Source organism: Bactrocera dorsalis, chromosome 1, assembly GCF_023373825.1.
Source record: "Bactrocera dorsalis isolate Fly_Bdor chromosome 1, ASM2337382v1, whole genome shotgun sequence".
In the NCBI taxonomy this organism is placed as follows: domain Eukaryota; kingdom Metazoa; phylum Arthropoda; class Insecta; order Diptera; family Tephritidae; genus Bactrocera; species Bactrocera dorsalis.
The window spans coordinates 53,544,642-53,569,323 of record NC_064303.1 but is presented as its reverse complement, the minus strand read 5'-3'; the positions used below and the strand labels follow the sequence as shown (position 1 = coordinate 53,569,323).

At 39.2% G+C, this 24,682-nt stretch overlaps 1 protein-coding gene across 5 annotated transcripts in view; it reads right to left on the bottom strand.

The window, feature by feature from the left end:
• LOC105223759 (methionine aminopeptidase 1D, mitochondrial) overlaps nt 1–22,968 on the bottom strand; it is a 63,923-nt gene extending 40,955 nt beyond the window's left edge. The window contains exons 1-2 of one of the 5 annotated variants that reach the window (XM_049446071.1): nt 22,813–22,968; nt 22,554–22,756 (exon numbers count right to left, since the gene is read on the bottom strand). In XM_049446071.1, the coding sequence (XP_049302028.1) occupies nt 22,554–22,756; nt 22,813–22,855 (246 nt within the window). In that variant the 5' untranslated portion in view covers nt 22,856–22,968. Of the gene's footprint in view, nt 1–20,368; nt 20,541–22,553 lie in introns of all 5 variants that reach the window. The other 4 variants (XM_049446069.1, XM_049446070.1, XM_049446072.1 and 1 more) reach the window with 4 other exon arrangements.
• Between the last annotated feature and the right edge of the window lie 1,714 nt (nt 22,969–24,682).

Sequence of the window (24,682 nt, the reverse complement as noted above, 5' to 3'; positions counted from 1 at the left end):
GTCTGCACTTAAAGATACGTTGATGCCTTATTTTAACCAACTTAACTTTCCGGCAGAAGAATGCAAGATGGGGCTCCAGGCCACACAGCTGGGAAAAGCATGAATTTCCTAAATAAATTGCATTTGAAAGTCCTGCTTTGGCCCGGCAATTCTCCAGACCTAAATCCAATCGAGAACTGTTGGCCATATCTTAAACGAAAGGAATGAATGAAGTAGCACAACAATTGACATTTTAAAGCGAAACATTAAAGATGTCTAGACAAATAACGTCGAATTGCACAGCATGATACAAAAATGCATTCTAAACTTGCCTGAAAGAGCAAATGCTGTATTAAAAAATAAAGGCGGGGCGACAAAATATTGATGAAAATATGTTTAATATTTATTTAATTTAGGTTTAATATTTATTTAATTTAAACATATGAAAATATGTTTAATATTTATTTAATTTTAATGTACAGTGGCTCAAACGCAAAATGGGACACCGCACTATGCTACAAAAAAGGCCTCCAGTTTAAGTGAAAAATATACATTTTTTTAATAAAAAGTAAGCAACATGTTTTGAACTTATATTAACTACTAATTTCTCGTAAGCTCGGTAACCATCGCCCAACTTCATGGGAACTAAGGCAAAACAAACATACACACATACGATTTGAATGTCAAGTGCAAAATGGGACACCCTTATTTCTTGGAACTGAAATAAGTTCTGCGCTTTTATTTCAATAAATACTCATTGTGTATTCATCGTATGTTATATTTAAGTGTTTTGTGCAATGGAAAGCAAGCAAATTTCGAAAAGCGGTGAAACTTCATTCTGAAGGGCTATCAATTCGCGAAATTCCCCAAAAAAAACAGGAAAACCCCGATTCACAGTGCAGAATATTGTGACGCGATATTTCAAAGAATTTCCTTTGCCCAACAAAAGTAAGGAAGGTCAAGGAAAGAAGCTTAATTCCCTTGATGAGCGCCGAATATTGAAAGAAGTGAAAGTGCGTCCTTTTGTTAGCGCTCCAAAATTAAAACTTTTTGCCGAAAAACAGTGTGCGCCGAAGCAATCCGTACTGTAAAACAAAGCAAAGCGGCAAAATTTTGCTAAATAATACTTATCAAAAGCAGAGAATTTTTGGAGGGGGCGTGGGACAATTTAAAGTTAACTAATGTGATGAATTTGATTAAATATTTGGTATTATTGGTTTTATTTACTGATGAAAGTAAATTTAACTAACATGATTCTGATGGCAGGAGCTACGTATGGAGAAAACCGAACACAGAATTCGAACGTAAAAATACACATGCCACAGTAAAGCACAGTGGTGGTTCTTGGACGGTTTAGAGCTGTATGTCCAGTGCAGGAGTGGGAAACTTAACATTTGTCGAGGGAAATATGAGTAGGTTCGCGTATCCTGATATACTAAAGGCAAATGTTAAGCAAAGTGCAACTAATAAATACTATGTTCGACCGACATTGAAAAAATGTTTTCGTGGGAAAAACTGGTTTTACATTCCATATACAAATACAGCTGCTCACTGCTAAGGGGATTCTCTTGTTCTTGCAAAACCAATTGCAGAATTTTCTTCTTGTTGCAACGGCACAACAAACATAATCAAAAATTTATTTGCAATGGCTGTAAAATATGGCAGACCAAAACCCATGTTTATTTTCGTGCCGTCATATATCACTAGATTCTGCAATGGGTGCTTTTTTGGCCTTGCATATTTCGGTATAGGATTTTTGGATTTTGTGTCTTCTTGCAAGAGAGAGAAAATCCCCATATTGATAGTTATCAGTGAAAACTTATCGAAAACACACATTGTCGGTCCGAACGACTTACATTCCACAACATACAAATGTGTTTTCAAAATGTTTTCAATTTCGGTCCGAACATAGTATAAATTGGGTATCGCGAGCAATTTTGCCTTTTACTAGGACAACGATCCCAATTATACTTCCGAAGTGGCGAAGATGTGGTTAATCCACAACTTTCCTAAATTATTGCAACCACCTCCACAATTATCAGACTTAAATGCCATTGAACATGTACAGTGGACCAATAAAGTTTACATACACCAGTTCTATGTATTAAATTACGACACGTTTATTGTTTGTAAAATTAATAAATTGTGTTTTTTTCTATCCATTTCAAAAGATGTATATTTAACATTTAATATAGCATAAAAAATATTTATTTACACCAATAAAATAAAATTGTTGTTAATGCTTAAGCGGGAATAATTTATATCAAAAAAGTTTACGTACACTAATGATTATTTACATAAATCAAAAGTAATTAGAATAGTTTTAGCGGCTTTTAGCCTACATTTTGTTGCTATTATTGTCCCTAGACATCGATGTATGCTCCCCACTCATTGTTTAGTATTTACGGAACCTATAAAGTTATTTTTAATTTCATATATAGTTGCAGCTGACTTATGGTTTTTGAGATATTTGCATTTAAAGTTCAAAAAATCAACTATTTCCCCGATATATAATTTATTTATTTAACAAATTAACGCCAATCGGCAATATATGTACAACAGTTACTTTTATAAGTAAAAGAAAAAAGAGAAAAAATATAATAATAAGGTATTGTAAAATTGTAAATATTACAATGATCAAATTAATGGTATGGAAGGAGTTTGTCCTTTATATTATTGATGAATGAACTGAGGGAGCCTCCATAGAAATCGATGTTCTGGTGAAGTGAATTTACATGGTTAGCAATCCTGTTGTGAGGTCCATGGAAGACGTAGTTTTTCTGTGTCTTTGTTGTTTTAAGTTTCCGTGATTGTCTCAGCGAGAATGCGGTAGGAGCAAACTCAAAACTACCAAGAATCTCTGGGACATCAATTAGGTTGTTAACAACCTTAAAGTAAAAGACTAGGTCAGCGACTTGACGACGTGTAGCTAGGCTGTTGAATTTATAGCATGAACGAATATCATCAGTGGAGAGTACTTGCGACCTCAAGGTTGTATGGAAGGATAGAGATTTACAGAATTTGTTTTGGACCTTCTCCAATCTGTTGATTGAGACATCAGTGTAAGGAGACCAGACTACAGTGCCGTACTCAAGTATGGGTAGAACTAGTTGGCAATATAGACGTATCAATGTGTAGGGATAGCGAAACTCTTTGCCTGTTCTCGTGATTAATCCAAGAACCTTGAAAGCTTAGAGTGTGATCTTGGTTATATGCTTCGAGTGAGTTTGTTGTCTATGATGATGCCCAGGTCTTTCATGTCGGGAACTTCTTGCAGGTTGTGACCGTTTAGTTTATAACTGGTGGCAATATTGCTGTGAGAGCGCGAAAGAGGCCGAGAGTTTGTCAATGTCAGCTGGACAACTAGCTCATTTTTGATGGTTCTGTAGATCTTGAGGTCATCTGCGTATAGCAGGTATTCTGACAGGAGATTTTTGCCAATATCATTGACAAAGATGTTGAAAAGCAGAGGTCCTAAGTGGGATACCTGTGGCAATCCAGATGTAACCTTATATTCCTCAGACATATATCCATCAACTAACTAACTTGTAGGGATCTGTTTACCAGGTAGGAATATAATCAATCCAAGGCATTGCCGTAGACTCCGTAGACTTGAAGCTTAGAAACAAGAATTCTGTGATTTACACGATCAAAGGCTTTGCTAAAGTCAGTATATATTTAGTGAACCTTGAGACCATCATTCAAAGTGTTGAGTAGGAAATTAGTGTAAGAGAAAAGATTGGACGTGGTTGATCTGCCACCTGTAAATCCGTGATGTCTTGTCGTGATGATATCTTTAAAGGCAGCAGTAAGTTGAGAGAGGACCAGCTTTCCAAATAGTTTTGCCAACGCTGATTAAATGCATATAGGCTTGTAGTTGGAAACATCAGTTCTCTGGCCACTATTGAAGATTGGACTGACACACGACAGCTTCCATGCGCTAGGGAAGGTGCCAAGCTGCAAAGATCTATTGAATATGTGAGTAATAGGTTCACAGAGCACAGTAGCGCAGTTTCTAAGGAAAACATTTGGTATACCGTCAGGTCCAGCACCTTTGTTAGGGTTCAGCTTGAGTAATTGTTTGAGAACATCTTCACATTTGATTTCCAGATTATCGAGGTTGGTTTTGGGTCATTGATCACTGTATTTTTGTTAATTCGATCATTATTGTTATCATCAGTGAATGTTGTTTTGAAGTATGAGGAAAACAGGTTACTGATTGATTCACCAGTGGTAGCAGATTGATCGAGCCACGACATCTCGGATGGAATGTTCACACTATTGTACTTCTTATCCTTGATGAACTTTCACACGCACTTGTGTCAGACTGAACCATGTTCTCTATTTTGTCAACATATTTTCTGTAGCATTCAATACTTAAAGTTTTGCAATCACGCCTTAACATGCTGAAGCGAGCGTAATCTCGTTGGTTATTAGAGTTTTTGTATTGTGAGTGAGCCGCATTTTTGAGCTTAATTCTGTTGATAAGCTCAAAAGAGAACCAATTAGGGTAATTACTGACATAATTCTTATGTACAGGCACATATAGGGTAATGCCTTCCTCTAGCTTGTTATAAAACCAAGCAATTTCATTGTCGATAGTGTCTATTTCATACATTCCTACCCAGTTAACCTGGTGATAAAAAACGTTGAGAATATGATAATTGGCTTTCTTGAAGGAGTATGTAGGTGGACTCGGTGATGTAAGATTAGGTCGAAAATTAAGACTGATAGAGAGAGCCGGATGATATTTGTCCTCTTCAACAAATGGTAGGGTTTTGTCAACACTAATTTCAATATTACTGTAACAGAGATCCAGAAAAGTGTTATCACAGTTGCTTGTGTTGTTTACTTGAGTGCATACAAGTAAAGCTAAACCATCTTGGAGAATCCCTTCACAGTCCCTTCGGGGGACACTACTAGGCAAATTGAAGTCGCCAACAAGTAATAGTTTCGTATTTTTAAAATTATCGCTTATAAAATAGAGCAGAGTGAGTATATTAGTATAGGAATCAAAGTTTGAGAGAGGTGGCATGTAGACACAGCCAACAATGATATCATGGGAAGCATCTTTTACGTTGACGAAGACGAGCTCAAGGTTATGTTGATCAATTAGTTCAGCTTGAAAGTGGCGTTCGACTGCGATGAAAACTCCACCTCCTCGTTCTAGACCGGACAGAACTGGATCCCTATCATGCCTAAAAATTGTGTAAGTGCTTTCGATTAGTTCGCCATCGTGAATCGATGGGTGTAACCATGATCCAGTAATACAAATGAGGTCGACATTGTGAAAAATTTATTTAGTTATTCGGAGCCTCCGCGTGTTTTGATAAATTACTTGAAGAGCTTCGAGTCTCTTCCTTTTCACTGAGCGGGCGAAATTTTTTTTTAACTATCTGCGATATGCCATGAATATACTTGATGGTTTTACTTGTGTCACCATTATTGTTTAGAGTGTTTAATTGAGAGCGTAAATCATTAAGGTGAGTCTGTTGTGCAGGGGTTAGGTCTGGTTTGAATCTAACTTGAGAGCTCTCACTCTGGTTTAGTTTAAAGATTTCTCTGGCATCAGCAACTGACTGGGTCTCTATAAGCAGAGGACGTGTACGGTTAGGTGTCTGACGTCCGAGTCTTCGGATTTTGAATCCAGTTAACTTAGCAGATAATTCATCCGATAATACAGCTGAGAGTGATACTTTATCATCTTCCAGTCGGTCGATGTCAGTAGCTTTGGTTGACTCTGAAATTTCAAGAGCGATGACGTTTGACTCACGCTTCTTACGATCATTAATTTCTTCTATGATGTCCTCAGGAGAAGATGGTGATGATGATTAGATTTGGTAGGAGCATAAATTCTTTTCAATAGTTGTAATACGGTCACTCAGACCCGTGCATTTTTTATCGGTGATGGCATGTTGCTTGACGAGCGCTTTAACTTCTTTTTTTAACCCGGTGATACTTTCACTAATAGATGATTTAATGTTTTTAAGATTGTCATACAATTTTTTGGCAAATTCTTCAAATTGTTTATTTAGGACTTTTTCAAGTCTATCAACGTTGTCATTCTCACTTTCATCCTCCGAGTCATCAGAATGTCTTACACTAACCTCCAAATCATTGCATTTCAGACGCCTCCATAAGATACGATTTACCTTGATGTTTGTAGCTATTGCGTCAAATTCAGCATTACTGAGGTTCAGACATCTGGAATGAAACCACTTGTGGCACAGATAGCATCTCAATCTTTTGGTGTTTTTTCTTACGTTTTCAGAACAGCTACCACATGTGTTGTTTACAATTAGCTTTTTAGGTGGCATGTTGATAATCAGATTGACACATTAACAGTCATATTATTAACTAAAAAATGGACATAGGTATTGTATTCACACCACGATATTTTACTCTATTAAGTCAGTCGGAGGATGGAGCCATGTGTAGAAGTTCACGAAGTGAGCAAAGTTCACTGATCGCCACTCACTTGGGAGTGGCCAGAAACGATTCTTTTACATATGACTCAAGCAGCTCACGACTTCCGGTCTTTGACCAAGTATCCTCTGGGTAGCCTAAGAACATCCGTTTGAAGGCGAGCTAGCATGAGAAGGCGAAACATCCCCTGCATAGGGTTGTGCGCTGGGTTTGGGACCCGCCACGTAAAAAAAACACCCCCAATGAAAAAGTGTAAACAGCCTCGGATGAGAGACCCCCCTTTTGATGACGACTATGGCAAACGAAATAAGGACTACAAATTGAGGGCATGCACCTGGAATGTCCGGTCCCTTAATTGGGAAGGTGCCGCTGCCCAGCTGGTTGATGTCCTCGTGAAAACAAAGGCTGACATCACCGCCGTCCAAGAAATGCGATGGACGGGACAAGGGGCAAGGACAGAGACGAGTAGGTCCTTGTGACATTTACTACAGTGGCCATATAAAGGAGCGCAAGTTTGGTGTTGGATTCGTTGTGGGAGAGAGACTCCGTCGCCGAGCACTATCATTCACACCGGAGAATGAACGTCTAGCCACAAACCGCATCAAAGCGAGGTTCTTCAACATTTCGCTGATTTGCGCCCACGCCCCGACGGAAGAGAAGGACGATGTGACCAAAGATGCCTTTTATAAGTGCTTGGAGCGCACTTATGAGAGATACCCCGCACACGATGTCAAAACCGTGCTTGGCGACTTCAACGCCAGGGTGGGCAAAGAAGGTATCTTTGGCACTACGGTCGGTAAATTCAGCCTCCACGAGGAAACATCCCCAAATGGGTTGAGGCTGATCGACTTCGCTGGGGCCCGAAATATGGTTATCTTTAGTACCAGATTCCAGCATAAGAAGATACATCAAGCTACCTGGCTGTCTCCGGGTCGAAAAACCACCAACCAGATCGATCATGTTGTGATAGACGGAAGACACGTCTCCAGTGTTTTAGATGCGCTCCGAGGTCCTAACATCGACTTGGACCACTGTATTGTTGCAGCCAAAATTCGCACCCGCCTCTGTGCAGCAAAAAACGCACGCCAACAAACACAAGGAAGGTTCGACGTCGAGAAGCTGCAATCACAACAGACAGCCGAAAGATTTTCTACTCGACTTGCACTCCTGCTCTCTGAGAGCACTCGTCAACAACTCGGTATAAGGGAAGTGTGGGACGGCATTTCAAACTCCTTACGTACAGCTGCAACCGAAACCATTGGTTTTCGGAAAATGCAAAAGAACAGCTGGTACGACGAGGAGTGCGGTGTCGCAGCGGAGAGAAAACAGGCTGCCTACCTCGCAACGTTACGATCGACCACAACACGTGCGGGATGGGATAGATACCGAGAGTTGAAGAGGGAAGCGAGACGCATTTGTAGACAGAAAAAGAAAGAGGCCGAAATGCGTGAGTACGAAGAGCTTGATAAGCTGGCCGACAAGGGTAATGCTCGAAAATTCTACGAAAAGATGCGGCGGCTTACAGAAGGTTTCAAGACCGGAGCATACTCTTGTAGAACCCCCCAAGGTGATCTAGCCACCGATGCCCAGAGCATACTCAAATTATGGAGGGAACACTTCTCCAGCCTGCTGAATGGCAGTGAACGCACAACACCAGAAGAAGGCGAACCCGATACCGCAATCGATGACGATGGAGCAGACGTTCCATTCCCCGACCATGAAGAAGTTCGAATAGCAATTGCCCGCCTGAAAAACAACAAAGCGGCAGGGGCCGATGGATTGCCGGCCGAGCTATTCAAACACGGCGGCGAAGAACTGATAAGGAGCTTTCATCAGCTTCTTTGTAAAATATGGTCGGATGAAAGCATGCCCAACGATTGGAATTTAAGTGTGCTATGCCCAATCCATAAAAAAGGAGACACACAGTGTGCGCCAACTAACATGGGATAAGCCTCCTCAACATCGCATATAAGGTTCTGTTGAGCGTATCGTGTGAAAGATTAATGCCCACCGTCAACAAACTGATTGGACCTTATCAGTGTGGCTTTAGACCTGGAAAATCAACAACCGACCAGATATTCACCATGCGCCAAATTTTTGAAAAGAACCGTGAAAGGAGAATCGACACGCACCACCTATTCGTCGGTTTCAAAGCTGCTTTCGACAGCACGAAAAGGAGCTGCCTTTATGCCGCGATGTCTGAATTTGGTATCCCCGCAAAACTAATACGGCTGTGTAAACTGACGTTGAGCAACACGAAAAGCTCCGTCAGGATCGGGAAGGACCTCTCCGAGCCGTTCGATACCAAACGAGGTTTAAGACAAGGCGACTCCCTATCGTGCAACTTTTTCAATCTGCTGCTGGAGAAAATTATTCGAGCTGCAGAACTTAATCGAGCAGGTACAATCTTTTATAAGAGTGTACAGCTGCTGGCGTATGCCGATGATATTGATAATAGCGTCTCAGGTCCGGGTCTGGAGATTAGGTTATCCGAGCTGAATGGGTCTTTGATTAACGCCTATCATGGCAGTTGCCCCCTAAAAGTGCCCGGAGACAGACGTAACTGCCCCTGGTGGTCCAGGAAACTACGAGACCTCCGGAAAAAGTACGCAGCCTGTTCAATAAGGCAAAACGTACGGGGGTCTGGGCTGAGTATAGGAGCTATCTCACTATATACAATAAGGAGATCAGGTCTGCAAAGCAGACCAGCTTCAGGAGATTCTGCGAGAATGTCGCCACTACGCCAGAAGCAGCCAGGCTGCACAAGGCTCTGGCGAGGGGCACAAACGATGCAGTAATAGCAATTAAAAGGAACGATGGGACGTTCACGACCAGCGCAGAGGACAGAGCCACGGAGCTTCTGCGGGCGCACTTCCCGGAGACAGTTCGGGAAGACCAGTGTCCTCCTATGACCGAACACAGGCCATCCCGCGGGGATTGGAGTATCGCCAAACAGCTGTTTACGGCGGACTCCATCAAGTGGGCAATGGCCTCGTTCGAGAGATTCAAGTCTCCGGGGGTGGATGGCATCTTTCCGGCGCTGTTACAACAGGGTGAGCAATTCTTATTGCCCCACCTGATACGGCTGCTGAGAGAGAGCCTCGCAATGGCGTATATCCGAGATATGGAGGACAGCGAAGGTGATCTTCATACCCAAGGTAGGTAGGAAAGACTACTCATTGGCGAAATCTTTCAGGCCATTCAACCTAACATCTTTCCTACTAAAAACTATGGAGAAGATCGTGGACCAGGAAAAAGGGATTAAGGCGCTGAAGAGAGCACCGCTGCATGCGGCTCAACACGCCTACAGAGCGGGCAGATCAACGAGCACTGCCCTGTACCAGCTGACCTCTGAGATAGAGAGTTCACTGGAGCATGGGGAAGTGATGCTTTACGCGTTCTTGGATATCGAAGGTGCCTTTGACAATACGTCTCACAAGACTGTAGCCAGGGCACTGGAGAAAAGGAATGTGGCAGCACCGGGGCGCAGATGGTTAGAAGCCGTACTGCGCACCAGGGTTGCTGAGACCACATTAGGTGATAAAAGAATCCGTCTCGGCACAACTAGAGGCTTCCCACAGGGAGGTGTGCTATCCCCCCTATTATGGAGTCTAGTCGTGGACGACCTGTTAGCACTGCTAACGGACAATGGGATCCGCTGCCAGGGGTATGCGGACGACATTGTAATAATGGCGAAAGGCAAATATGAGGACACTCTCTGTGATTTGGTCCAGAGAAGTCTAAATCTAGCGAAGGGGTTGTGTAGGGGGGTTGAACTGAGTATCAACCCCTCCAAGACGACCGTAGTCCCGTTTACGAGACGCAGGTTCCTACCCGGTCTTAGGAATCTCTCACTTGGGGGAAGGGAGATAGAGATGATCAACAGTGTCAAATACCTGGGTTTGATGCTGGACTCCACTCTGCGATGTAAACCTGACCGTGGTCAAAGCGACAAAAGCTTTAATGGTGTGCAATCGACTGGCAGGAAAGTCCTGGGGCTGTAAGCCAAGGATCGTTAGGTGGTTGTACACCATGATAGTGCGACCGATAATCACATATGGGGCGGTGGCATGGGCCTCAGTAGCGTCTCAAACTTCGGTTAAGACAAAACTTGGAGCTACAGCGTCTAGCCTGTGTCTGCATGACGGGTGCAATGGGAACTTGTCCAACGGCGGCACTGGAGGCTTTGCTTGAACTGACACCGCTTCATTTGGTTATCGGTCAGGTAGCCGAGCACACACTTCTGCAAATAACGGCGGAGGGGTGTAGAATTGGCAAGGTAGTCTCGTCCCGGAGGATGGAGAAGATAAGTGGCCGCTTACCATTGGCCCTCCTCCCGAGGGACAACACTACAAAAACGGTTAAATTAAGGAAAAGATTTAAGGTCACCCTTGGCAGCAAAGACGAATGGGATGATTCCAACCTCGAACTGATGCTGGGGAATAGCACGCTAAGGTGGTACACTGATAGCTCGAAAATGTCGGAGGGAATCGGCGCAGGGAATGTGGGCCCACGCACTAAGCTCTCCATACCTATGGGAGAGTTCCCGAGCATTTTTCAGGCAGAAGTTTGTGCAATTAGCGAGTGTATTGATATTAACATCCTTTGCAACTATCGTAATGAGCGAATAGCCATCCTCAGCAATAGTCAAGCGGCGCTAAAGGCGATCTCTTCCTATGAGGTCAAATCGCTATTAGTGCAGGAGTGCAGGGAAGGGCTGAACAGCCTTGCAGAACAGAACCAGGTACACCTAATCTGGGTGCCTGGGGGGTTACAACCTGAAAAGGTTCAAAACGGTAATAAACCTCCAAAGGAACAAACTCAGGTTACTGGTCGCATGGTACACTGGCCACTGCATGGGCCTATCCTCTGGTGCAAGTTGCCGGTTCTGCGATAGGGAGCCTGAAACCCTGGAGCACCTGCTGATCGACTGCACAGCAGTCTGGAGACGCAGGGCGAAGGCCCTTGGATCGATATTTCCGGATAGGGATCACATTGCCTCACTAGCAATCGGCAAGCTGTTGGATTTCATTCATGCGCTGGGGCTGAGTGAGACAATGTGAGTCAGGAGAGGGCACAATAGACCAAAGGTCGCAGTACATTCCTCAACTTTCATTCATTCATTCATTAAATAGTGCAAAAATAACTTTATTCCATATCACATTTTAGTTAAAATCCAATCTTTACATCTAATAAAATAAAGCCTTAAAATGTGTATGTTACCTCACAGCTCAGCTAAATCTTAACCGATTTTATTCCGGTTTTTTGCAAACCCTCCTCTCCAACGTAGGATACCTTAAAAAATATTTTGCCTTATAAAGGCGCGACAATAAGCAAAAAAACCTCAAAAATAGACTAATTTTTTCTTCACACTCCAATATCTTTAAAACTACTGCATCAATTTAGAAAGGAAAAATACGATGTAATGAATTGAACATTTCTTAAGCAAATTGCATCAGTTATTGCATTGTTCATATTAATATTAATACGAAAAAAAAATTAGGGAAATGTTTAGTATCGCGCCGGTTTAGTATCGTTTATGGAGAAAAATAGGGGGGGGGGGGCTACCCCCCCTCACGCCCCCTCATTGGAAAGGGAAAGGATCGAACTTTTTAATAAACCCCCCCTCGACCCCCTAGAGCCCCTATAGACCTGTAGGGAGCCCTTTGAAAATGACCAAAAATCAGTGTTTTTGCTCATTTTTCCATACAAACTGAAAGCAATGCAACCCAGCCAACATTTTTGTATGGACAAGAAATCAAAATAAAGAATGATACAAAGGTATCCGGGGTGACCGAAGTACTTTCGTGTAGTACTCCTTTCTGCGTTGGCGGCCTTCGGCCGCGCTCTAAAAAAATAACCCTGGTCGAGCGAATACCCGGGGTGACCGAAGTACTTTCGTGTAGTACTCCTTTCTGCGTTGGCGGCCTTCGGCCGCGCTTCAAAAAAAATAACCCTGGTCGGTCCAACACCGGGGTGTATCAAATTTTTTTCGCATAGAACTCCTTTTTGCGTGGGCGGCCTTCGGCCGCGCTTCAAAAAAAATAACCCTGGTCGAGCGAATACCCGGGGTGACCGAAGTACTTTCGTGTAGTACTCCTTTCTGCGTTGGCGGCCTTCGGCCGCGCTCTAAAAAAATAACCCTGGTCGAGCGAATACCCGGGGTGACCGATGTACTTTCGTGTAGTACTCCTTTCTGCGTTGGCGGCCTTCGGCCGCGCTTCAAAAAAAAATAACCCTGGTCGGTCCAACACCGGGGTGTATCAAATTTTTTTCGCATAGAACTCCTTTTTGCGTGGGCGGCCTTCGGCCGCGCTTTAAAAAAATAACCCTGGCCGGTCCAACACCGGCTACGCCATCCACAGTATTTTAGCACTGAACACCTTTTCGCGTTCACTTACCACATTTGTTGCTAACTGGGTTTAATTTATTCCCTTTTGTTCGTGCTTTCTCGGCAATTTGACAGTTCAAATTAGGCAGTCATTTTGGTTTTTCGCATTATTGAACTCAATGCAGAAAAAGGTGTATTTTATTTAAAGATTTACAAAGAAATTAACAATCAAAAGTAATAAAAAACATTACTAGTGGTTTTTATAATTCATAAGTAATATATGTGCGTGAAAATGTATCCATAATTGGTTTGGTACAATGCACAACAGAGGAAAATACATTAGCATATATTGAGAAATTTGCAAAAAATAGCATTTTTTAAAGTGAATTTGTGGAAAAATTTGAGAACCGATTTTTATAAAATATGTTTTAAAATAAAGTTCGATAATTTAAGCATACATGCGTGTTTAAAATTTTCAATTTGGTTCTCTCGTTTAGCTACAGTGAGCCAAAATTAACCGGCGCGATACTAAACCCAACCCAAAAATTAAAATAAAAATCCGTTTAACATTTTTTATTATGTTTTATGCGAGCTTCGTTATTATTGTCGCCTGTTGCTGCATGCAGGAGAAGCGCAAAGCATAAATGAAAAAAAGAGTTCAAACATGTGTATATATATGTATGTATATCAATTAATGTTCTATGCATCCGCGGTAAGGCGAACAATTTTGCGCAACCTGCTCGCTAGAAATTAAATTTGTTTGATTACAACATGTTCGCGCAAAGCCCCATACGTATTAGTGGTATAAGTCTTTTAAAGATAATAGGGAATATATCCTTGAAGACATTTTGTTAATTTTCATTATACTATTAATTATTTAGATGAAAAAGAACGAAAATGTCTTTATTTTATAATTTTGCTCATAAAATTTGCTTAATTTAAATTCCAATTTCTCACTGGGCTACTTTTTTTTAGTGCTCACCAACACAGTAACAGATCCTCTCATGCCGACCACTGGTATATATCAACGTAGAGATTAATACCTATATTTCCATATAATTGTGTGTATATATGTGCATGCGCGGCAAGACATGGAGTGGAATGCTGGATATGGGTATTGTCGCGGAAAACACCATATGTACATATGTATTTGTATGCTGAACGACAGTTTGCAAGCATGTTCGATATTTCATAAAAGAATAAATTCTCACTCCGTTCCTCTGCGAGGCAACATGAGTGGCATCATCTTTGTAACATATGGTCAGCTGCTGGAAATTATTCAGCCCTATCACGCAATCCATCGTAGAGTGTTTTTTCGGGAAAGTTACGAAACTGCTATCATGCAATTCGAACAGTTCCGAATGTAAGTTCGAAATTCGTAGAGTTGCGTTCACTGAATTCACTCGGAACGGAAAATTTTTAAGTTTAGCGGAATTTTTGTACGACAGGTTTGTGCTACAGAGAAATAAATTTCCATATGTGAGAGTCATGATTGCTCCCAGGAAACTGAACATTGACATAACGTATTTTCATTTTATTGTCACATATCTGCAAAACATTGATTAACACTCCAGTGGTCGCGCCCCGTTTTGTGCCGTTAGTAGTCGCGCGTACTACATGTGTAGAACATTTTAGACATAAGGGTTTGAAACGAAATATTTGTAAATAAAAAAATTTGTTTTAATAATAATAAGTAACAGTTTATTATAAAACCAAATCAACCAAAAAATATTCATTTTAAACATATTAGGAACTTAAATTCAGACTTCTTGCGAATAGTTATTCATAAAACGTAAAAGTATATACACAAGTGATCTACTATTGTAGTACGCGCGACTACTGGAGTGTTAAGATGTTTGATATGCGAATTTGCCACCAAACTTATAAACATGGCATTGATACTAAAGTATCCTTTGCGGTTATAATAGAGAAACTTATCTTTAGTTGGGGCAACGATTTTAATATGTGTCCCGTCTACACATAAAATCGCGCCTGGATATCCGTATTTCTGAAAAAATCCTTTTTCGCTTCCCTTTTTTCAACATCACTTAAATCGAGGTTTATCCACTGAGGGCACAAATGAGACTGAAGCAATCCCAATACTTATTTTAAGATGCAACAAAATGTTGACTGAGCCATTGGAATATCGAAGTCTTTACCCACTCCATGCTGATAGCCTCCTTCAGCTAAAAACCGTAAAACTGAAGACAATCGATGAAGTAAAGATATAGACGACGATCTTGAAGAACTTGCATTCCTCTCTAGAACATCGAGGACATACGTAAAGGCCGCCTTATTTAAGCGATAGTTTTTAATAAACCTGTTTTAAAAAAATAATTTTAATAAAAATTAACAATGAATTTTTATGGATTTATGAATTGTACATTGTTTCGTCCACATCGAAAGGGTTACTCCTGTCCCTCAGTGATTTTCGGTGAATTTTTATATCACGCCGACTTTTCTCACGTTCATCCTAAAGCACCATAAATGAAAACGTTAGCGAATACATATTTTTTGTTAGTAAAATCAATTTGAATATAAACGTTTCCACTTTTATTAATCCTAATTTTTATTTTTTCTTCTACACAGCTGATTTCGAAATGTCAAAATTCAAATATAAGTCTGGCAACAAAAGTTTCGAATTCACATGAATTCAATGATAGCAAATTGTTCGTATTCGTAGCGGACATTCGTATTCGTAGCTTTGCTACGATGGATTGCGTGATAGGGCTGATTAATCATTCTCAAATTAGCAAGCGAATAGAACTGAGCGCTTTTCGTGCTTTCTCAAAATTGCGAGAATTTTTGAATAAATAGCGACTACTAAATCTAAAAATTTAATTAAAAGCATGGCCCGACGTCGTACTGATAACGACGTACTATCTGTACGTGCGAAGAGACAGCGCAATGCACGTACTATTGAAACAGAAAGTCAGCGGGAGGCGCGCCTGATGCAAAATAGGGTTAGAAACCATGCGCGCCGGTTTGAAGCCAGCCAACATTTGTGGCGTGAAAAAAGCTTTCGGGTATGCGCTACGATGCTGCGATTGAATATGCAAATGACCAATATATTTCAATTGGAAATATGTCAATTGTTTGTAGTTTTTGTTCTGCCAAAAGATATCCAGATGAATCAGTTGGCATGTGCTGCCTTGGTGGAAAAGTATATTTAGAAGAAATCCCTCCTCCACCCGAACCATTAAAGTCCTTATTAACAGGTAATCATCCAAAATCGATTCATTTTTTGCAAAATATACGGAACTACAACAATGCATTCCAATTTACTTCATTTCGGAGTAATCAAATTGTCGAGCGTGGTTACATGCCTACGTTTAAGATACAAGGGCAAGTTTACCACTTAGCAGGTAGTTTATTTCCGGAATTAGACCAAGGGCATCAATTCCTTCAGATTTATTTTATTTCAGACTCTGAAGCACAAGCGTCCGTAGGATGTAGTAGAGCAGCGCAAGTAGTTGACAAAGGAGTTGTAAGGGTTTTGCAAGACATGTTGCATGAACATAACGCGTAAAACTGCTTTAGAAAGTGTTCCACCAAATACTCCAGATCTCCGAGTAATTATTCATGCAAATAAACTGCCTGTCGGAAGTCATCCTGGTCGATACAATGCACCATGTACCAGTGAAGTTGCGGTCATGTTAACTGGTCAAGAATTTAATAAAAGGGACATAATTTTAAAACGTCGGTGCAACAATTAGTTCGAATTTCTGAACTTCATCGTAGTTATGATAGTCTCCAATACCCACTAATATTTTGAGCGGTGAAAATGGTTACAAATATTTCACAAATTGATCCTAATTCGAAAGAGCCTATCTCAAAAACCGTTTCCTGCATGAGCTTTTATTGCTACCGTTTAATGGTAAAAGAAAATTTGTTCAACCCGATTCATAAGTATGGAATGTTAATGAATCAGTACATAGTTGATCAATACGCTAAAATTGAGACAGAGCGTCTGGCTTATTTACGAAATAACCAAAAACAGTTACGTGCAGAGAATTATATTCATTTGAAGGATGCTTTAAAATCAAATGAAGAACCAAATCAAATTGGTCAATTAGTTATTCTTCCTGCAACATTCACAGGCGGCCCTAGATATCTTCATGAAAAAACGCAAGATGCTATGACTTATGTCAGGAATTATGGGAAGCCTGATTTGTTCATAACAATTACATGCAACCCTAACTGGGAAGAAATTAAAACCAATTTAGATTCAAACACTGTTGTTCAACAGCGCTATGATATTATCAATAGAGTTTTTAACTTAAAAATTAAAAAGCTGTTAAAATTAATTAACAAAGCTCATATATTTGGCCCGCCTCAGTGCCATATGTATACTGTGGAATGGCAAAAGCGTGGACTTCTACATGTGCATTTATTGCTTTGGTTAAAAAATAAGATAACAGCAAATCATGTTGATAGTGTTATTTCCGCCGAATTACCGAATAAGCAATGCGATCCAATTTTGCACGATTTGGTAGTGAAGCACATGATACATGGACCATGTATGAAAGAGAACCGCTGTATAAAAAAATATCCAAAAGCTTTTCAAGATACCACATCCTGTGGGGATGATGGATATCCAAAATATCGCCGTTTATCCCCAGCAGAAGGAGGTCAAACAGCATCGTTGCGCAACTACACTGTTGATAATAGCTGGGTGGTACCATATAACCCTGTGTTATTAAAAGCTTTTAATGCCTATATCAATGTCGAGCACTGCAGTTCTATAAAATCTATTAAATACGTATGTAAATACATAAATAAGGGTATAAATTCGAAAGATGAAATTCAAGAATTTCAGTCTGGAAGATACATATGCACGTCGGAAGCTCTGTGGAGAATTTTCTCTTTTGATATCCATGATCGCTATCCTACTATTACTCATCTATCAGTTCATTTAGAAAACGGCCAAAGGATATATTTCAACGAAAATAACGTGCGTGATATTGTTAATAATCCAACAGATACGACTTTAACGGCTTTTTTAAAGTTATGTGCAAATGATGATTTCGCCAAAACTATAACCTACGACGAAGTTCCTGCTTATTACACGGGGAATGGATCTACAAAAAAATTCCAACGTAGGAAAATAAGCTCTCCTGTTGAGGGTTACGAAAACTTAAAAAAATGAGACGCCTTGGGAAGAGTTTATGTTGTTCATCCCAATAATAGTGAATGCTTTTACCTAAGGATGCTTTTACATAAAGTCGAAGGTCCAACTTCTTTCCAATTTTTGAAAACTGTACAAGGTAGGGCTTTTAGTTCCTATCAAGCAGCCTACAAAGCTTTGGGTTTGTTGGAAGATGATTCACTTTGGGAACAAACGCTACTGGAAGCAGAAATTAGTGCTTCGTCTGTTTCGATGCGATATTTATTTGCTATAATTTTGTCTTTTTGTCAAGTTTCGGATTCTGTTGAACTTTGGAATAAATTTAAAGAAAGTATGTCAAAAGACATATTGCAAAGAAAAAAACGAGAAGCTGGTAATCAAAATTTAGGTTACAATCAATTAATTTTTGATGAGGCTTTGTGTGACCTCAACAAAATTTTAATTTCTCTTTGCGGTAAAACAGTTACCGATTTTTCCCTTGCACTGATAACTGACGTTAACACTGTCAATAATAGACTATACGAGAGAGAAAAATCATATGATCAAAATCAACTACTTGAACTTGTTAGACGTAATGAAGATAAGCTTAATTCAGAACAAAAAAGTATATATAATTTAGTTTTGAGTTCTGCTTTTAATTGTGAGGGTGAAATATTCTTACTTGATGCCCCTGGGGGTACTGGGAAAACCTTTCTTATTAATTTTCTATTGGCAAAAGTTCGGTCTTTAGGGAAAATCGCGTTAGCTGTTGCATCCTCAGGCATAGCAGCAACTCTTCTCGATGGAGGAAGAACTGCTCATTCAATGTTTAAAATTCCACTTAAGGTAACTGAGGAAATATGCAAAATTTGCAACATTCCTAAACAAAGCAGTACTGCTAAGGTTATGCAAGACTGCTCGCTTATAGTTTGGGATGAAGCTACAATGGCACACAAATCAGGAGTAGAGGCTTTAGATAAAACATTGCAAGACCTGCGCAACAAAGTTTCATCTATGGGTGGATGCACAGTACTATTTTCTGGAGACTTTCGTCAAATTTTGCCAGTGGTTTCTAGGGGAACAAGGGCAGATGAGGTAAATGCGTGCTTGAAAAGATCAAAGTTGTGGAAACATATCTATAATGTCCAATTAAAAAAGAACATGAGGCTGACCCCAGGTCTAGAAAATGAAATTTTCGGTAAGACACTACTGCAAATTGGTCATGGGCAAATGACAGACAAAAACTGTAAAGTAGACATAAATCAAAGTCTTTGTGTACCTGTTAAAAACCTTGAAGAACTTATAGAAAAGGTCTATCCAGATATTTCAAATGTAAGTGGGAAAACATTGGATTGGTTTAAGAAGAGAGCTATTTTAACTCCAACAAATGACGAATGTTATGTAATTAATGACATTGTTCAATGCAAATTTGACGCCCCTAAAAAGACTTACTATTCAGTCGACACAGTTGTCGATTCTGAGCAAATAGTTCATTTTCCAACCGAATTTCTTAATTCATTAAATCCGTCTGACGCACCTCCGCACAAACTTAATCTTAAACTAGACTCACCAGTTATTTTGTTAAGAAACCTAAATCCTCCAAAACTTTGTAACCGCACCCGCTTGGTCATAGTATCTTTCAAAAATTATTTAATAGAGTGTAAGATTGTAACTGGATGTGGCCCTGGAGATATTGTGTTAATACCCAGAATACCTATTATTCCGACAGACTTGCCTTTTCAGTTCAAACGCCTCCAATTTCCTTTAAAACTTTGTTTCGCTATGACAATAAACAAATCTCAAGGCCAAACATTAGAAGTCGCTGGACTGGACCTAAGTATCGATTGTTTCTCTCATGGCCAGCTTTACGTAGCTTTGTCGCGAGTCACTAATAAAAATAATCTTTTTATTTTATCTCCTGAGAAAAAAGTTCTAAATATTGTTTACAGAGAAATAATTTAATATACCGGTGCACCGGTTTCAAGTTTTTTTTTCCTCATTTTAAAGAGAATTTAATTTTAGTTTTTATGCAACTTTTCACTTAAGAATTCTTTTCTTTGCAGTCAAGCCAGTTCATAAAAACTGAGAAATTTTGAAATTAACGCTTTAATTGTCATAAAACAAATAAAGAATTAAAATAAAATCTCTCCTAAAAATATTTTGCTTACTGATGAACAATAAAAATCTACGAGATTACTTAAGTTTTTTTATTTAACTTAGCTTTAGGCATAACTGAAATTAAAAATATAACTATTCCGTTAAATTGCTTTGTTGGAATCAGTTGTAAATGTTAAAGATTAAGTTGAACTAAAGAACAGTCTAAAGATTTAAGTTTATTTTATTAATATTTTTTTTTATTTTGCATATTTTGACGGGCGTGGCGAAGCCTCGCGCAACCATTGCCAGCTAGTTATTTATAAAATAAGAAAATGGTTGTAATCAAGCAAAAAATTAATTTACCCTATTTGTAATGGAAGAAAAATAAGAAAAAAGAAAGATTATGACGTCATAACTAATTTCATTACCGTGTGAAGAGTTACGTAAAATCTCATTATCTTGATTAATACCGGTGTTCGATCGGTCAGGGTTATTTTTTTTTTTTTTGAAGGAGTTCAAAACAAGAGAACTGTGCACGCCCAGGTGTTGATCAGACTGAGGGTAGTTTTTGCGAAACTCAGGAGATGGTCCGACCGAGGGCTAAAAATATAATATAATGTTAAAAATATAACTATAAAATTCATTATGGAGAGAAGCACGCATTTTAAATAGCTGATTTTTTGAACTTTAAATGCAAATATCTCAAAATCCATTAGTCTGCGGCAACCATATACATATATGAATGTATATATTTTCTTAATATGGAGGACCTCCTCTATCCGTACATATCCATTTTAACCCCGAAATCAGGGGATGCTATTCTATAATTTACCCAATTTGTATACCTCAAAAAACTACAAGTCAGCGGTAGATATACATATACATACACTGACGGACAAAAATTTTCGCACAGCTGATGTTGGTTCCTTCACTGCTCCATAGATCCGTTAATATAAAAGGAAGGTTCAAATAATGTAATGCTTAATTTCATTTATGTAATGCTTATGGTTCTTTTGTTACAATAATTTAAATAAAAAACGAATGTACATATTTCTGTGGACAAAAGTTTTGGCACAGTTAGAATTCTCGGAAATAATTCCTTTGATTTTCCTTAAAAAGTAAAAAAAAAAAAAAACTGACAAGTGACTGCATGATGCTGTACCAAATAATAGAAACCGTTAACTTTTAAATTGAAATATAGCCTTCGAAGCATGCATTAATTACTACAATTCAGTAAAATGGATCGGAGGCGAGCAGAAACGACAGCAGAGAAGCGAAAAATTATTTTAAATCTTCATTCCGCCAAAAGAAACTATGCAGAAATTGGTGAAATAATGAAGTTAAGTCGTTTTACCATTCGGAGCATAATCAAGCGTTTTAAAGATGTTCGTTGTCTCGAGAGTTGCGAACGTTCGGGTCGTCCGCGCAAATTTACTTCTAGAGAGAAGGCATATGTGGTACGTAAATTAAAAAAAATCCTAAACTGACTTCAACAGATTGCTGCTGACCTGAAGGAAGAATTAAATAAACATGTGCATTCGAAAACAATGCGGCGGGGTGCTTATTTGTAACGGGTACAAATCCAGAATAGCTCGAAAAACACCTCTTATCAGCAAGGCTAACAAAAAGAAGCGTTTAGAATTTGCTAAGGAGTATAAAAACAGACCTATGGATTTATGGGACAAAGTAATATTCACAGACGAAAGTAAATTTAACATTTTCCAAAGCGACGGTCGAATACGAGTATGGAGAAAGGCAAATACTGAATTTGACAAAAGTAATGTTAGTAATGCTCTAAAGCATGGAGGTGGAGGAGTCATGATTTGGGGATGTATGGCGGCGCCAGGCGTTGGGAATATGAATACATGAAATTTATTGAAAGAAAACTTACAAGGAAGTGTAGAAAAGCTGAATCTTGGAAATCAGTTCTATTTTCAGCAAGATAATGATCCAAAACATACAGCTTATGATGTTCGTAAGTGGATCATTCATCACGTTCCCCACGTACTTCGAACTCCTCCTCAATCACCGGTCTTAAATCCGATTGAGCACTTACGGGATGAACTTGGAGGAAGGGTTGAAAAGCACAACGTAACAAGTAAAAGCCAATTAAAAGAGGTACTGCAGTATGAATGGACTAACATTGGATCTGAGGTGACAAGAAAATTGGTTCACTCCATGCCAAATTGTTCAAATGACGTTATTAAAATGAAAGGTTTGAATACTCGTTATTAAATTAGCATTTTTTCCCATGTTTCAATATCGTATATATTCAAAATGTGCCAAAATTTTTGTCCAATGAAATATATTCGCTTTTTATTTAAATTATTGTAACAAAACAACCACAGACACATCATAAATGAAATTAAGTATAGTGATAGATAACATAAAGGTGAGTATATTACTAGTACATTTGAACGGACCTTTTAAATTTACGGAACTACAGAGCACTGAAGGAACCAACATCAGCTGTGCCAAAACTTTTGAGTGTACGTATATTTTTTTTTTCTTGATCTGGATGACGTCTATCCGTACATACTAATTTTAACGCCGATGTCGCGGTTCGCTATTTTAAAGTATCGATATAATTCCATAATCTGAAATATAACTTACTTTTATTAATCGCGAGCACGCTTCGAGTACTTGTCCTGCCATTTTACAACTCAAGCGAGTAGTATTTATTTCTGATTCATTCTTAATACTTGGCACACCGATTGTACTACCCGGATAGTGAAATCGGTAAAAATAATCTGGTTTTTTAATATGGCTGGATACGATCCTTTCCAGTGAGAGTCTCCTCGAAAAAAAAATAAATGCTGTTAAATAAAAGACCGTAATTTAAATAAACAAACAGAAAACAATTGTCATTCACTTTTCGAATATAAAGATGACCACCTCATCTCCGCGTAGATCATAATTTATTTATTTATAAGGATAGTCACGAAGTGTACAACGTTACCGGCCTTTCGGCTATTACCTGCCGATATTGTATTCAGCACTTCATTTCAGCACTTTGATGTGCTGAACACAATGGGCACGACACACTGCAAACGACATCTGTCAAATATTAAAATACACACGTTCTTAAGGACACAGTTATTTTGACAGCTGCATGACTACACGACTGCAGGCCGACAGTTGTCGCTCTCGCAAACTTCAATAGGGGTATTCTCTTGCTCTTGCAAAACCCGGTGCACGGTGCAAGCATTGCAGATTTACAACGGCACAACAACAAACACACGCAGAAAAATATTTGCAAGGGCTGTGAAATATGTCAGACCAAAACCCATGTATTTTAGCGTGCAATGTCACGCAAAAATAAAATTGCAAGCCTGTTGTAGTTGCCATTTTACATAAAGACATATTACGTCGTTAAATTGCTGAGAAAGGTAAATTTTAATTATATTTTATAATTGCTATATAAATTATAAAGTTTTGTTACAGTTTTTTTTGATAAAAATGAATGCAGAAGGAGCGCCAATTCACAATAGCCATGCACAATAGTCATTTACAATAAATTGACTGAATCAGTCGCTCATATATCACTAGATTCTGCAATGGGTGCTCTCATGCCCTTGTATATTTCGGTATAGTATTTTTGCAATCTGCAATCTTGCAAGAGCAAGAGAATACCCCTAGTATATTTTTATATTTGCCAACGACAGTAGGACGACAGTAGAGTTGACATTAAAGATATAACAGGGATAATGTGATGCCCAACTTATTCCAGTGTGAGAGCGCCGCAAAATAAGCATTTTCTATAACATTTTCCATTATGGGCAGATCTAAAAATATAAGAATTTTTGGGCATTTTAAATTAAAACACCCACATTTGGTACGATTGCAAATTATTATATTGTTACAAAAGTAGTATTAAGTTGTATTGCTATATGCATCCCTTATTATTAACAATAGTTGTAGGTATATGGAATAGCATTTGTCTTGTTGTAGACATCTGGCGCCGCCGCTGTCTGCTTGTCGAAACAATAGACATCTGGTGCCGCACTGTCTGCTTGTCGAAACAATAGACATCTGGCGCCGCAGCCGTCTACTTGAACAATTGCAGAGTCTGGCGGCTGTCTGCTTGTCTGCATTTGGCGCCGTATAGCATTATGTTCTGGTAATTTCCAGACGCAATATTCTAGAAGGACACGTCGGCATCAGCGAGAAGTGCGTGGCTATATAAGCCGTGGCAGCGCCAACGTAATCAATCAGTGCTAAGAGTAAACTGCTATAGTGTAGACGAGTTGTGAAATAAAGAGTTGTTGAATTAAATTAAACAGTTTTGGTTTAATTTGTCAATCCAGAGATACGAACCTAACAAAGTGAACTAGCAAGCAGTAAATTCGTAACAATTGGTGTCAGAAGTGGGATTGTCAAATAATCCAAATTCAAGATGGTTAAATTCGGAGAATTGAGAATTCAGCAATTAAAAAAGAAACTGGAGGAGCGTAATTTGCCGATAAGCGGGCAAAAGGCGGATCTGCAGGCACGATTACGTGAAGCAATGGAAGCGGATGGAATTAATGTCGACGAATTCGAATTTGATGGCCCAGAAACTTCTATAAAGGTAGAAGAAAAAGTAGAAGAACAACGAACATCATCAAGTGTGGACATGAACATGCTGTTAGTGGCTATTAAGCAAATGGCAGAGAATGCAGTGCAAACAGAAAATCGTCTGGCACAGCAAATAGCTGAAAATACATCACAAATAGCAGACAATGCAGTGCAAACCGAAAATC